This window comes from Eurosta solidaginis, chromosome 1 (assembly GCF_040869045.1).
Source record: "Eurosta solidaginis isolate ZX-2024a chromosome 1, ASM4086904v1, whole genome shotgun sequence".
Classification (NCBI taxonomy): Eukaryota; Metazoa; Arthropoda; class Insecta; order Diptera; family Tephritidae; genus Eurosta; species Eurosta solidaginis.
In genome coordinates this window covers 301129517-301146028 of record NC_090319.1, presented here as the reverse complement: position 1 = coordinate 301146028, position 16512 = coordinate 301129517, and the positions used below count along the sequence as shown (strand labels likewise).

The following is a 16512-nucleotide window of genomic DNA, read 5'->3' as shown; positions in this document are numbered from 1 at the left end:
TGCTCGCTGCTGTATAATATTGTGAAGTTGGTTACACTTAATTCGTTCGTAAATAACTTACATACTTATATAGACCACAAATAGTACGCCATTATGTGTTTTTTTTATTTTTTTATTAAATTTTTTACTAAACTTTTATTAATAATATATTGTTTGAATATATGTATGTATGTATATGACATTTATTTGAATTTGTATTACACAATAATGAAAATCTTTATTATTTTATAAAATGGGTAATGTTTGAAACAATGCACAAAATTTAAGTATTTCACTTACATACTAACTAGAACTTAAGAAAACTAAAATTGCTTCAAATTTGTATTTGTTTCATTTTGCTTGTTCGAAATATTTTTGTTAAAATTTGGACACTTGGAGAATATGTGCCAGTGTTTTACAACTATAAACTACATAATCGAAAATATTTTTATGAGTTCCATTTAGACTAACTTATAATGTTTTTAAATTTAGTTAAATTTTTTAATATTTTTGTGTGTTTAAATAAATTTCAATATGTGTAACTTATAAACTAATTACACTTTATCAAAAACAAAAAAAAAAAGCGCCTGATTATGTTTCCTTTTTTTTTGGAATTTTTCATTCTTTAATTTCTTAAATTTTATGATATTTACGTCATTATTGTTTAATTGCACTTTTTGAGTATATTTAATTTATTTTTATTATTATTAATATTGTAACTACATTTATCATTAATAACGTTCCATCTGCATTTCATTTCATTCGACAACATTTCACTAGAATTACGATTTTTGTTTTAAGCTCTTTTATGAAAACAAATTGTTCGCAAAAATTTATATTTAATTGCAATCACTTAAATAAAACTAAAATTTAATTTAAATGAATCGTGGCCAATTTACATATAAATTATTTAAAATATTGAATAAATGGGCATGAAATGATAACAATTTACGCATATATATGTATGTATGTAAGCAAAGCGTGAATCCATGAACGTCCGTTTAGAAAAATTTAAATTTTTTTCAATAATATTTTTATTGGCGCTTTTCGGCCGCGGTTTTTTTCCTTCTTAATAAAACAACGTTTTATTTAGTCATTATTTTTTTCATAATTGAGTTAGTTTCGATTCATTTGCTGAGTACCACTAACGGTAGTGTGGTTTCTATTATCAAAGATTCAAAGTCACTTTATGAATGTTCGAGCATATAAGGGGGATGTTGTGGATGGAGAAATTTTTAAATCCGTATTTGATTTGTTCGAATCTTCAATCTCTTACGCAGTACTTGAAGAATATTTTTTTTATTTCTAAACTATAGCTTATTGAAATGCCTAGTTTTTCTAAATTTACTCGAGTTGTGTAATTTCAATGTATTTGTGAAAATAAGACTTTTCGATCCTTTTCAGTTTGTGATTAAAGTATTAATTTTGTTTTTCTAAGAAACACCGCGGCAGACAAATTTCTTGACTACAATAGCGAACAGAAAAATAGCAGTGGCATTATTATCGAATTTCGTCAATTCAATATTTCTTTTTATTTTCGAAAAACTTCTATGAATTTTGTAATCGAAACTGCGCAAACCAATCTCTAAAATGTTTTCGAAAAGATCGAAGATTTCAGAAATTTTTACGAAGAATGCAAACTTGTTATTACAAGTTCTTTAAATTTGTTTGAGTATGCCGTTTTGTAGCTAAATCAAATTTAGTTCAACAACGTACAAATTATAGTCTCAAAATTTGCATTGATTTTTGAAAACTTTTTCTTCCATAAAGTGGCCAATTTTTTCAAAGTGGGAAAAATCTTAAAGGCCCTTCGGAAAAAAAAATTTCAAAAATCAAGACAAATTCTGAGCGACCTATGATTTGTACTATGTTGGGCTACAATTGATTGGTCTACAAAATTACACACTTAAAAAACTCAGAGATCTGCAAACAAAAATTCGAAGTTTTTTATAAGCTTTTCTCAATTTTTTTCAAAAACGGATTTATGATTGGTTTGTATAATAATGGAAATGCAAAAATGTGAATGTTAAATCCGTAGAAAACTTTCAATAGGAATACAAATATATTTAAGCTTCAAAGTTTCCACAGAAAGTTCGAACCCAGCGCGAATTTAGCCAAACCTCATAGACAAGTCGAAATTCGGTCGCGTAAGAATTCGGCCAAAAATTCGAGTTCTCTCGAACACTTTTAGGCGACTGAGGTGTAACTTTTTTGTGAAATAATTTTTTAATTACAAAAACTTGTGGAAATAAAAAAGTTGAGATCCTTAGTACGTAACGCGTTTCGAAAGAGATTTCTTACGCATTTGAAATCGAAACGTATGTAATTGATAGTTTTCTAACCGTATTTCCTTTTAAATTAAGATACAGAATAAGTTCCCTGACCCAATTTAGTTCATTTGCATTCAGCAATGGATTAACTCAGCACATTTTTTGACATAGAAGGTTGAACAATGTCATATTAAATTATTCTAGAGATTGACGGGCTAGTACCTCAATGGTGCTTGTTACCGGAACGTATCGGATCTATATCCCGCAAGGAACCATCAATATCGATGACACTTCCCAAAAACTTTGGTGAGTGTCTTTATCGCTACAAGAAAAAGAAGAAGAACGTGGGGGCGCGCAGTAACACCAAACTCAGTATGAAATATCCGGAACCATATAGTAAAACTTCGAAAGCATTAGCATTCTTTTGTCAAATTTCTTTGCTGTGGTTAATACATGGAGAATTAAAAAGTATGTTGCATATTTGCATGCGCAAATTTCCTGTCTTATTCTCACTGCCTTTTCGCATTATTTGCAAAAATGCCTTCGCTGAGTGCACACTTTGTGATACTTTTAGTGAATATTTTTTTTGTATATTTTATCATATATACATATCTATACTTCAGTATATTTGTACTGTCCAAAAAAAGGAGCCAAAAAGACTCCTTCATTTATAGTAGGAATTATGCCGCTCCCAAACAATTACTCTCAAATTGTTTTGTACTGTATGAAAAGTCGCATTGACTTTGAGACCAGGCGAGATGAAAATTATTGTACAGTTGGAATCGAGAGCGAAAATTACTTAGGTTCGCCGTTAGTATTGCGCGGTTTGAGTTATCGCAACACAGATAGCAGTATGGTGGCTTTCCGTTCGATATCGAACGCTCATGGATTCATTTTAGTTTAAGTTGATAGGAGCATTTAACTTTTCTTAACTTTTTTAAAAGTGTTTAGAGAGTGTTTTGGAACTATCAAAATAGTTTATTTTATAAATAGGGGCTTTTTTTTAATTTCGATTTAAAATAATATTCATTTTTTAATTATAAAATCATTAAAAAAAAAATTTATTTTACAAAAAGGTACTTCGACTGCTAGTTTGCTATCATTCTAATGAACACGACACACATATACATCTTGATACTCTTAAACTCTCTGCTTTAACAAACAATTACAGCTTATGACTTGGTTTTTTTTTTCGACAAGAAATTTCACACGAGTATCGACTTCTCGAGAGATTCTTAATGCAGTGACTGAATATAATGTTGAGAAGCTCGCGATCTTTAGAGTATTCTCGAGATTCGAGAAGTCGAGCTCTCGGTTTCTCAATTCTCAAATTTAGCGCTTGTGTTCGAGAAGAAAAAGTAAGCTCTACAAGCAATGGTTGATTTCGATTTTCCCATCATACTATTACATTTCAATTAAATTTCGAAGTCTCTAGTTCACATATGTCGTTATTCGGACTCACGATTTCAGAGCTATTTTGATTAAATGTTTGAGTGAAAACTTCATTTCGATACGAATCTTAATACACGATGCGGGTCCAGTTGTTTGTAATCAAGAATTAGGGCCTCATTCTCTATTACGAAACGAAAGTTTGTTTCGCCTCAGCGACGAATCGCTAGTGTATTTGCTCTATATTAAACGATGGCAACATATCATTTGACAATTGCTTTCGCCTTCCTGTTTGACATAAAGTAAGAAACGTAAAGGTCGAACAGAATTGAAGGAGAATAGCATTGCTAGACGAAATCGTTTGGAGGCGAATCGCACGTCTGTGCTATCGTTCGCAATACAAAATGAAGCCATTGTTTTTTCTTTTGTTTGTACAATTTGTTAAAACCGATAATGCTTGATGCATAGTAAATATGGGTAATTTATATGCAACTATGACCTATACAATTATTAAATGTTATTAAATATTAAATACCTTTTATTTATTTTTTTAAACTGTATTAAATTAACTGCAATAATAAATTATGTTTACAATTATTTTAAATTCTTACAAAAACTAAATATGGCTTTTGTTGCTGTGCTTATGTTTCTTTAATTAGTTTTATATTTGTGTTTGCTGTTTGAACTTTATTTCATTTTATTTATGAGTAAAGCTATTTAAGTTTTGAAGAAATTTATTCCAAAAAGTAAATATTTCCTTGAACTATTATAATTTTAAATTTTTCTTGTTGTTTTTGCTTTGCTAATATGTATGACTTTCATTTCTTAATTTTTGATATTAGACTAAAACAAAATCGGTTCTGATCTTAAGCAACATTTAGTTGTGTTAAAATGTTCTTTTTGTATATATGTATCTATGATTTGTATAGATTGTAACATGATTTTATCTGATATTTTTTTTTAAATATATTTATTTTATATATATATTTGTTTATGCACTTATGTAAATATATACACAACTATTGTTTACGCTTGTACATATTTTAAGAGATTCACATGATACTATAAAAACATGATTAATTTGTTCGCAGTTGGAAAATGGCGGAAGAAAAAATGTAAAACATAACACAATCATGATTGTTACATAGAAGGCAAGTATATATGAAGCTTTCTAACCTGTATTAAAAAAATAGTCACAATTAATTGGCGGCAACGACAGTGACAGGCTAAAAGTCGAATGTTCAAATCTCATAATCGCACAGACAACGCAACCTATCTTGAAACTAAAGCCTCTTCTATCTTTCTTGATTTTGATGTTTAAGTCGATTGTTTGCAGGGTGACTTACTAATACAGTCCGTTGATCGCGTAATTTTTGAGAAATAACATGATTTGTGACTGTGACTTTTCAATCACAACGATTTTTATCCATGGCAGTGACTCCACAGTGTGATTGCAAAGCATTAATCAGCTTCGTTTTTAAAATAACTTAGAACCGTTTTCTCATTTGAACTTAATTTTTACCGCCCTACAAACATAAATGAGACACATTCAGTCAGTGACAGCTTGTCGCTGCGATCTTCTGTGATTTTTCAGTCTTTGTGGCAAAAACACAAGTACTGTAGTTGGTTTCGGTTAAAAGAAATTCGACAAGAAGCTCTATTTTTTAGAAATATGCAAAGTATAAACAAAGTGTGATGAACAAATATTCCAAACAATTTAGAAAGTCGACAAACTTATTTTATTTTCTTAGCGCCGTTTCCCTACAAAAACCTTAAAATTATCAATACGGTAATCAAAAATGTAATTTGCACGATTTGTGAATACATTATAAAAGTCATATTAGAAAAATTTCGGTAAAAACCGTGTCACGACGTACTCGAATTAGTGAAAAGCGATGTAGTGATCTTTCAACGTTAGTACAAAATAATTATTTTTAAATCAAATTGATTTTTTTAGCTCACCGATGGTCGAGATATCAACTAACAATTCCACGCTCTCACTAAAAAAATTCGCGATTCACGACCTAATTTTGACTACAGCTAACGAGGTGACATTTTAGTCACCCTTATCGTTAATACAACAACAACAACAGGGACATTTAAAATTTGTTTCTAAGAAATAAAGGTTCGCCGCGTTTTGCTTGATTAAAGCTGTAAAAGTGATATAAGTTTGATAAAGCAAAGTTAAACTTTGCTTCATCCCTAATACGCGTTTTGGAGCATACAAATCTTCTTCAGGGATTTCTTTACTTAGCTAAAAGGCCAAATAAAAATCGGTGAAAAAATGTTGCTCAAAAAAGAAATCGGTATCAATAGCAAACGCCGTTGAAAAATTAAGTTAATTCGTTAAGAATGTATTTTTGGAAACAAATCGCTGTTATACTAAGTAGTCGCGTTGTCGTTGCGATGTGTGGAAATTGACCATTGATATGTGTCAGAACTCTCGTTTTCGCCAAGTAACTTTGCCTTCGACACTAGATAGAAAGCTTTATTATAAGTATGTAAAAATTAATCTTTTTTTAATACAGTACCAAAGTTTCTACAGTGTTTATACATGGTAAGTTTCGTTTCGACGTATTTGAATATTTTTTCTAACGATGAGTTTCAAAAACGTGCTTTCTGTGTGAACATTTGAAACGTTTTCCCTATTTCATAATTTGTTTAAAGAACGCTCTACTTTGGATAGTCGTTTTTTATTTTTAAACAAGAAGTTATTGTATAACACCCACAAAACTCGGCTGAAGAAGGCCTTATCTCAGATTATGATACAATAAAGCCCTAACCTAGCATGAATTCAATACAATTTCAGCTTAATTAGGGTGTTTATGAAAAATGTTTACAGTTTGCGCGTTCTGAGACTGAGTTCATATAAAAGATACTTTTGACTGCAATTCTGCAATGATGATTTCTTCAAAAATTTACAAAAAAAGATCTGAAATAGCTGGGGAGTTTAGAATCGAAGTTAGCTGATATTCTACGCAGTTGTTAATTTGTTGTTGATCTTTTTTAAGTGAGAAGCGTGTTCGGAGTGAATTGAAAGAAAAATTCAAATAGTTTTTTTTTCAAATGGGATGAGCAACGCCAGCAGACATAATCCTTAATACGCAACAAAACTTGCCAGGTATAAACAGAGTATAATACAATGTTTCACAAAAAATATCAAAATTTAAAAAATAAAATCCAAAATGCTTTCTACGAAGTAGTCATAATTTGTGCCATACTGTTGAAAAAATGGGGCATATTAATAGAAAAAAAATACAAAAAACAGTTGTCTTTCGCAAAATTTGATTTTATGCGAAAAAAATAATAATAAGATCTTAGGTTGGTTTTTTCAGTACGAGTTTAAGCCAGCCAAATAAGACGCTTTAACTGAGATGAAAAACAAAGTTTAATCTAAATGGCCAATATGAGCTCATCTTTACACTTTAAATTCGCACTGAAAAACGGGGCTTAAAAGTTCGAACAAAACCAATTGCTTAGTTTTTATGTCATGACTATACAAATGCGTACTTAATGTTAACATAATGCAGCACAAAATTCATTAATTCAGCCAATAATGTTGCATTACTTTACACAAATAGGTTCCTTTTAAAGATGTTTTGTTCATTGTTGCAAGTACCCTCATATGCATGTGTGTGTATGAAGATATGCATGCAAATGTAGGCACATGCAGCACGTTCTATGGAAAAGCTTAATTGATTGTTATTTTGCTAGGTTGATTGGTTGTCAACTCACATCTCGATGCGTTGTTGCAACACACAATGAACTCAGCTCACCGGCATAAATGTTGAACAAGTCGATGTGTTCGAAGAGGCAGACGCTGTAGAAATAGAATGCTTTCTATCGGCACTAAAACGTGTATGGCTGTTATATGGCGCTGCACGTAGATAGTCCAAATTTGGATAGCACATTGTAGGAGGTGTTGTATATACATAATTACAGTTGATAGCTAAACGTAGGTGAAGTACTATTCACTGTAGTAGTAGTCAATTATTGTGGAAAAAATCTTTGTTTTCAATTTTAAGTGGTAGTAGAAGAGATTAGAAATGTTGCTAAAGAAGAGATGAATGTGTGGTTTCTTGGTAGTCGTGTATGTATGTATGTAAGTATGTAAATTTTGGTATGATATATGTAGTTGAGAAGCTTTTTGTATTACGCACTCTATAAACACTTTTTAATGTTGTTGATGAATGTATGCTGCTTTAAACTTACTTTATGTAGAGTTTATATATTGATCTTTTGTCCTTCAGTACATACATAGCTTTTATTTAAGTGATATTATTGTTTAATGATGATTTAAGGCAACTTGGATTTGTATGTATGTAGTGGTGTGTTAGGTATGTTAATTATGTATGTATTATGGCATTCATCAATTCCACGTTTTAGTTTTGTCTGCTTCTTTTTGCTTAAGTAAGGCACAAAATACATCGCACACGAGTGCTTTGATAATAAAAATTCGTTGGCCGCTGTTACTCCGCTGTTGTTGTTGTATATCTCTTTTACTTTCATACACTTGCCGCTGTTTTAATTGTTTTATTCATATTTTTTATAATTTTTTATTTTATGGCATATTTACTATTCGCTAATATTTTATTATTTGTCTCATCTATTTATTTCGCATGGCTTGCTTTTGATAGCAAACAATTTTGTGCTTTTAAGTGGCTTTGTTAGGGCTTTATTATTATTATTTTTCATAATAATAGTAATTAATATTGCTTTTTATTAGTTAATGATTATTTTGATTTGTTTTTATTAGTAGTAGTAGTAGTTTTGAAGATGTGTGGTAGCATCAAGTTAATTATTAAATTGCAATCATTCGCATCTATATGGGTTATTTCGTCTACCATGGCACCGGATGGGTTAGCATGTAAATAAAAAAGTAAGAAGAGAAAACAAGAAGAATGTTTAATGGTTATGGTTAGTAAATATAATTTATAAGCAATTAATACACACAATTTAAAATAAATTATATTTTTTTTTGATTGCAAACAAAAATATACAACTGTGTTTGAAAATATAGCAGTAAAATTTATCTAAAAATTATGTTCTTTATTCTTTATTCACTGCGCCATAAACTCGAGCTTAGGAGCTATTTTGTGAATTTAATATCAGAAAAAACTTGAAAGAATTGTATAGTGAACAACCGAAGTTTTTCAAGGAATTTTTTTTAACTAAAATTTTAACTTTTACTTTTGGTTGTCATATTCCAACAAAAAATTTGGATAAAAAAATTACCAATTTTTTTAAATTTATTATCTCTTATGTTTGTCTTTATTGTTCAATAGAAAAAAAATTCATGTTTACCCAAAAAAAAAATTTTACAAAAATTTACGAATTTTATTTGTTTTTTTTTTTTTTGCTGATTTTTCCTCACTTTCTTCATGAAGGACCAAAAGAATTTATTTCGGCACGAACTTAGTTGATTTTCATTACAATTTATAGTAAGAAGTTTTGTAGTCTAATAATTTTAAGTTAAACAAAATACACAGTTCAAGTCTCTCCAAATTCTCATTGATTTCGAAAACTTTTTTTGAAACTTGTTTTTTTTTGAAGTTTTTAGATTTTCTACCATACAAAACTGGATTTATTGATTATACCGAAGACAGGCTAAAGCAACATTAAAAAAAATTTTAAATAAAAATGCAAATTTTGAAGTACTTGGTCAACTAAATTTTTCAATAAATTTTACTGCTATTTTTGTGAACACTGCTGTAATATGTGTACCTGGGTGTATTTTTGTGGCTCGTTGCATTAATGATTAAAACAAATGATTTCGACACTAAAAAAAACACTTTCACAAGCATTTTGAAGTACGTTCAGAGGTAAGTTTTGGGTAATTAATGTAAAATCAGTATTTTTTGTCTGAAAATTCTCTTCGACCTTTGTGTGTATTTATAAATATACGCTGCTTTTACTTCATTTTAAAGTGTTAAAATCAGTTGTCCTTTCGAAAAATCCTTCATCTCAGAAAACTTTTTTATGTTACGTATGCGACGTGGTGTCATTTCACATGAGCGTGAGTGTAGCATATTTCACACATGCTACGGTACTCTATTACATAAAATTACGAAAAGTAAGGAGAAACTTCATTTCATATCCAGCCATGGACTGAATACGCCCTCTCACCCCCCCCCCCCCCCCCCCACATCGCCCTTTCCAGGGTCATAGCTGAGTTTTTTGCCGCAACGAGAACAGTGTTCTAATATGCTGCTAAATTTTTTTTTTTTTTTTTTTGGGACGGAGAATATGGAAAATTGTTAAAAAGTTCTTAGTTTTTTTTTTTCTGTGTATATATGCTGAGTGACTTATAACTTGTACGACTAAAATTTATTGGGCTGCAAAACTGCATACCTAAATAAAAAAACTAAAAATATTAAATAAAAAATTTGAAATTTTTTCGAAAGCGTTTTTAGATTGGTTTGTATAGACTCAGTTACAACATTTAGGGAAGTTTTTTATTAAACTATCGAAAAGGAAAAGAGAAGAATTTAATTGACGCAATTTGTTAGGAATGGCCACTGTTATTTTCGTGTTCGCAGTTGTATGTAAGTAACACTTTCTTTTTTATTTTGTTAAAATTAATTACCACAACATTTACCACAATTGTATGCCAGCATATTCAAATTTAAAAAAAAAATTTTTTTTCGACTACTAAACGAGTCTTGCAGCGATACATGCATTTTTTCAAGTCCACTTAATCGCAGTAATAAATTTCACCGAAAGAGATATTGTACCCTTATTGCTTACTTCTCTTTGACTACCTACTACTTTATCACTACCTTTTTAACTACTCTGAACGCATTTGAATGCACTTGTTGTATTAATATTTAAAGTTATTTATTACGAGATATGTGTATGTATGCATTAGTGATGTATGTGTCTGTATTGATAGATTATAATTATTAATGTTTAATTGCCGCGCATAGCTTTGTTGCTCTGGAAACACGTCATCTTAATAGTAAGGGCGTTAAACAAAAAAAAAACAAATCCTCAATACCACGCTCAAAATGTATACTTAGGTGCAAAATAGACCACTTCGGCTTCTGGTTTCTTATTTTTGCTTTTGTAAATTATAAAAAAAGGGCATTCAGTCGATACCTCAATAGACTTTTTTCGTAGAGAAATGCTGTTCAACAAAAGCTGGAGAATAAATTTTTTTATTTTCGGAGGCTTGTTTGGCATCTTAGGCCTACTTGCAGAACCCTTTAGCTCAGAAATTATTTAAAAATTTTTCAAAAGTTTATAAGTTTGGCCAGCCATGGGCACTTACTATGAGTTAAATAGATAACTTGCCGTTCTACAAGTGAGCCTTAAACACCTTCATAGCGTGGTTTCGAGAATTCTTAGCACTTAATTAAACATAAATAATTAGAATATACCTTTTAATTGTTTTGCTGGTAGTATGAGTTATAAGTACAAGATGAAGAGAATTTTATTAATAAAGGCTAACATTCATATTTCTTCGATTAGTGTTTTTCAAATTTTGTTTACAACAAAATATTAAGTTTCATAAAATTAGAAGAAACAAATTTTTTCCTGTAGTTTTTTTTGTGCACATATGTGAGGGATTTGTTATTAACTATACAAATCAAAATCTAATTTACTTATTGTTTTGAAGTGATTAATTTACTTAAGAGACATGGCATTCGTTGCTGAGACAAAATTAGAGAGTAATGAAAAGTAATTTACAAATTATAAGAATTTAAATTGTTTTTTAGTTAACTTGGCCTTTTGTTAGTTCATAGTTTGGTTTTTGTTTTGTTTAGCAATAATTATTATAGTACATATATATGGAGTAAGTATAAATAAATTGTTATGCGAATTATTCTTTCAATTCCATATTTTATTTACGTAGTTACATACGCGCAGCCCTTTCATTCAGGCGTATGTTACATATGAGTAACATTTTGGTTGCAGTGAGACAAATGAGTGACATACACACATACATACGTTACGTTAGCTTGCTATTTACTTATTTTAGAACAAAATAAGTTGGTTGATATTATGTGCAAGATATAAACTGAAGAATTTTATTTATTAAAAAAAAAGAAGATATATGCATAATTACAACTTTAGGTGAACATTTTCCCCACAGAAATCTCCTTTCAAATGCGTATAAATCAGGGTTGCACCTTAACGTTAAACTAATCGTTTATCAAAAAATTTCCACCGTTTCTTTTGAAACACTTCCAAATATTATCGATAAAGAAATTATCAAGATAAATTTTATCTCTTTTATCTTTTAACCGAAACGAAAAGCTTTCGTTAAAGTTAAAAACGTTAACAAAAACGTGATACTTTATATTTTAATTGTGCTGGCAATGCTATAGCCATGGTGAAGCCGTAAGGTGATAACAGCGAGCGGACATACACACAAACTCCATGTAATTTGTTTGTGTAATTCGTTGGTGGTAATGTCAAAAATACTCTGAGAAATGTTCGTACTGTCAAAATTCGTGAGAAAAGTTGCAATCAGCTTGGCTAATGCTTTCACCTTTAATGACTCCGCCATCAGCTTTGCCAGCATAGTTTGAATTAATAATCAACATAAACGATTTGATTTCCTTTTGATATGGCAGAAAACGAAACAAAATCATTTCGTTCATTTGACGTTCTTAACGCTAATAAACGAAACGAAATTACTTTGTTTCGTTTATTAACGTTAATTATCGTAACGAAATGATATCGGTTCGTTGGTTAAGCGTGCCTGGTATAAATGTACTCTCTAAACTTTGCTCAGGTATTATAGAAAAAATTGGAAAAATATCGGCACATTGTGAATTTTTATTTACATTTTTTTAATTACATTAAAGTGCATACAGCCTTAACCGGATGGATCGGCTGCATGTTAAATTGCAGGAAGATTACATCACAATGGAGATTGTACCAGACCACTAAATCAGGGGACAGGGGCACGCCGCACGCCGCTATCACCTCTGCTGTGGACGCTGGTCATCAACCAACTGCTCAGGATCGACCCTAGACTGAGTTCTTAAGCCTAACATATGTATATTCAATACATTTGCAAAGCCACCTATCGAACAATTGCAAACAATCTACCTAAAAGCATTTCAATTTTACAGGAGAGCGAAGAAACCCTTTTTAGGCCGTATTTTCTTCAACTGTCTATGAATGCTTAGAGGTGTTGGATTAGAACTTAACAATTTATAAACTGAAAGAATAAACCTATTTTACTTCAGATATTAGATTAGATCTTAAATGTACTTAGTTTAGTAGTTTTGCATTACTAATAATAAGATTACCTTTAGTCAACCTACTGCTATACTGGCTTATTGTTGACGTTTTACACATTATTAAATAACTAATTAAATTTTTAAGTGTTATTAAGGCTTAGTATGTGTGGGTAATATCGGGCCTGTTGGATTAAAATTAAGTTATTTCACTATTGTGTGCACATATTAAATTTATTTCGCTTTTCTAATAGTACTACAATTTTTATTTTCAAAATATTTTTCATATTATTTATTATTATTATTTTTAAATATTTATAATTTTTTATTATTATTTTTAAATATTTTTCAATTTCTTTATCTGTTTTAAAATTGTATCATATTACAGTTTTTTTTTATTATTATTATATGACAGTTTTTCTTATTTATTATACTCAGTTGAGCAGAGCTCACAGAGTATATTAACTTTGATTGGATAACAGTTGGTTGTACAGGTATAAAGGAATCGAGATAGATATAGACTTCCATATATCAAAATCATCAGTATCGAAAAAAAATTCGATTGAGCCATGTCCGTCCGTCCGTCCGGCTGTCCGTTAACACGATAACTTCAGTAAACTTCGAGGTATCTTGATGAAATTTGGTATGTAGGTTCCTGGGCACTCATCTCAGATCGGTATTTAAAATGAACGATATCGGACAATAACCACGCCCACTTTTTCGATATTGATAATTTCGAAAAATCGAAAAAGTGCGATAATTCATTACCAAATACGGATTAAGCGATGAAACTTGGTAGGTGAGTTGAACTTATGACGCAGAATAGAAAACTAGTAAAATTTTGGACAATGGGCGTGGCACCGCCCACTTTTAAAAGAAGGTAATTTAGAAGTTTTGCAAGCTGTAATTTGGCAGTCGTTGAAGATATCATGATGAAATTTGGCAGGAACGTTACTTCTATTACAATATGTCTGCTTAATAAAAATTAGCAAAATCGGAGAACGACCACGCCCACTTTCTAAAAAAAAATTTTTTTTAATTCAAATTTTAAAAGAAAAGTTAATATCTTTACAGTATATAAGTAAATTATGTCAACATTCAACTCCAGTAATGATATGGTGCAACGAAATGCAAAAATAAAAGAAAATTTCAAAATGGGCGTGGCTCCGCCCTTTTTCATTTAATTTGTCTAGGATGCTTTTAATGCTATAAGTCGAACAAAAATTTACCAATCCTTGTGAAATTTGGTAGAGGCTTAGATCCTAGGACGATAACTGTTTTCTGTGAAAAAGGGCGAAATCGGTTGAAGCCACGCCCAGTTTTTATACACAGTCGACCCTCTGTCCTTCCGCTCGGCCGTTAACACGATAACTTGAGAAAAAATCGATATATCTTTACTAAACTCAGTTCACGTACTTATCTGAACTCACTTTGTATTGGTGTAAAAAATGGCCGAAATCGACCACGTCCACTTTTTCGATATCGAAAATTACGAAAAATGAAAAAAATGCCATAACTATATACCAACTACGAAAAAAGGGATGAAACATGGTAATTGTATTGGTCTACTGAAGCAAAATATAACTTTAGAAAAAAACTTGGTAAAATGGGTGTGACACCTACCATATTAAGTAGAATGAAATGAAAAAGTTCTGCAGGGCGACATAAAAAACCCTTGAAATCTCGGCAGGAATACTGTTCATGGTATTATATATATAAATAAATTAGCGGTACCCGACAGATGATGTTCTGGATCACCCTGGTCCACATTTTGGTCGATATCTCGAAAACGCCTTCACATATACAACTAAGGGCCACTCCCTTTTAAAACCCTCATTAATACCTTTAATTTGATACCCGTATCGTACAAACACATTCTAGAGTCACCCCTGGTCCACGTTTATGGCGATATCTCGAAAAGGCGTCCACATATAGAACTAAGGCCCACTCCCGTTTAAAATACTCATTATCACCTTTCATTTGATACCCATATTGTACAAACGCATTCTAGAGTCAACCCTGCTCCACTTTTTTAACGATATTCCGAAAAGGCGTCCACATATAGAACTAAGGCCCACGCCCTCTTAAAATACTCATTAACACCTTTCATTTGATACTCATATCGTACAAACAAATTCTAGAGTCACCCCTGGTCCATCTTTATGGCGATATCTCGAAAAGGCGTCCATCTATAGAACTTAGGCCCACGCCCTTTTAAAATACTCATTAATACCTTTCATTTGATACCCATATCGCACAAAATAAATTCTACAGTCACCCCTGGTCCACCTTTATGGCGATATCTCGAAAAGGCGTCCACTTATAGAACTTAGGCCCACTCCCTTTTAAAATTATCATTAACACATTTCATTTGATACCCATATCGTACAAACAAATTCTAGAGTCAGGTCTGGTCCACCTTTTTGGCGATATCCCTAAATGGCGTCCATCTATAGAACTTTGGCCCACTTCCTCTTAAAATACTCTTTAATACCTTCCATTTGATACTCATGTCTTACAAACACATTCCAGGGTTGCCCTAGGTTCTTTTTACAACATTTTCCCTTACTTTGTCTCCACAGCTCTCAACTGAGTATGTAATGTTCGGTTACACCGGAATTTAGCCTTCCTTACTTGTTTTTAATTCATTTTGTTTCAATCTTTAAATATATTTTTTTATAGATTTTGAGTTTAAACATTTTTTTTGTAGTTTTCCTGTTTTTTAATTGTTTTATAACTTTTTATATTTTTTTTTATTCTTTTTATATTTTTTTTAAATATTTTTTTTTTTTAATATTTTTTTTATATTTTTTTATGTTTTTCTTTATATTTGTTTTTATTTTTATTTGTTTCATTTTATTTGAAATTTTTTTTTGTGAATTCTTGTTTAATATATTTTTCATTTTATTTGAAATTTGTTTAATATTTTTGTAAATTTTTTAACATTTTTTCTTTAATTTATTTTACATTTTTTTGTTTTAGTTATTTCTTTTTTTTCTAAAAAATTTTGTATTAGTATATTATCTGTATCCTATTTATATGTTTTTAATTTGTTTTTATATAATTTTTTTTTTTGCAAAATTAGTCAGAAAGGATTATTATTTTACATATTTGAGTTTGAGTTTAAACATTTTTTTTTGTTGTTTTCCTTTTTTAATTGTTTTATAACTTTTTATATCTTTTTTTATTCTTTTTAAATTTTTTTTTAAATATTTTTTTATGTTTTTCTTTATATTTGTTTTTAAGATTGTTTGTTTCATTTTATTTGAAATTTTTTTTATGATTTTTTTTTTAAATATATTTTTAATTTTATTTGATATTTGTTTAATATTTTTGTAAAATTTTTTAATAATTTTAAAAAAATTTTTTTTTTAATTTATTTTACATTTTTTTGTTGAACTTTTTTTAGTTATGTTTTTTCATTTAGATTTTCTAAAAAAAATTTGTATTAGTATATTATCTGTATCATATGTTTTAAATTTTTTTTTTTATATAAATTTTTGGTTTCGCAAAATTAATCAGAAGGGCTTATTATTTTATATAAGCATTTTTCGATTTTTGTTTTTTTTTTTTTTGTTTTTTTGTTTATAGGGTCTTTATCTTAAAAATCTTTGAAACTATTTTTAAAAATTGTCATTTAACTTTCTATGAAATAATTTTATAATTTTTTCAACTTATTTTTA

General features: G+C 29.8%; 1 protein-coding gene across 6 annotated transcripts in view; it reads right to left on the bottom strand.

Annotated features, from left to right (window-relative positions):
• Positions 1-580: 580 nt before the first annotated feature.
• The window catches only part of how (protein held out wings), a 274412-nt gene continuing 258480 nt past the window's right edge, over positions 581-16512 (bottom strand). For 5 of the 6 annotated variants that reach the window (XM_067761261.1, XM_067761258.1, XM_067761257.1 and 2 more), the window contains exon 8: positions 581-7587. In XM_067761261.1, the coding sequence (XP_067617362.1) occupies positions 7406-7587 (182 nt within the window). In that variant the 3' untranslated portion in view covers positions 581-7405. Of the gene's footprint in view, positions 8479-16512 lie in introns of all 6 variants that reach the window. The other variant, XM_067761263.1, reaches the window with a different exon arrangement.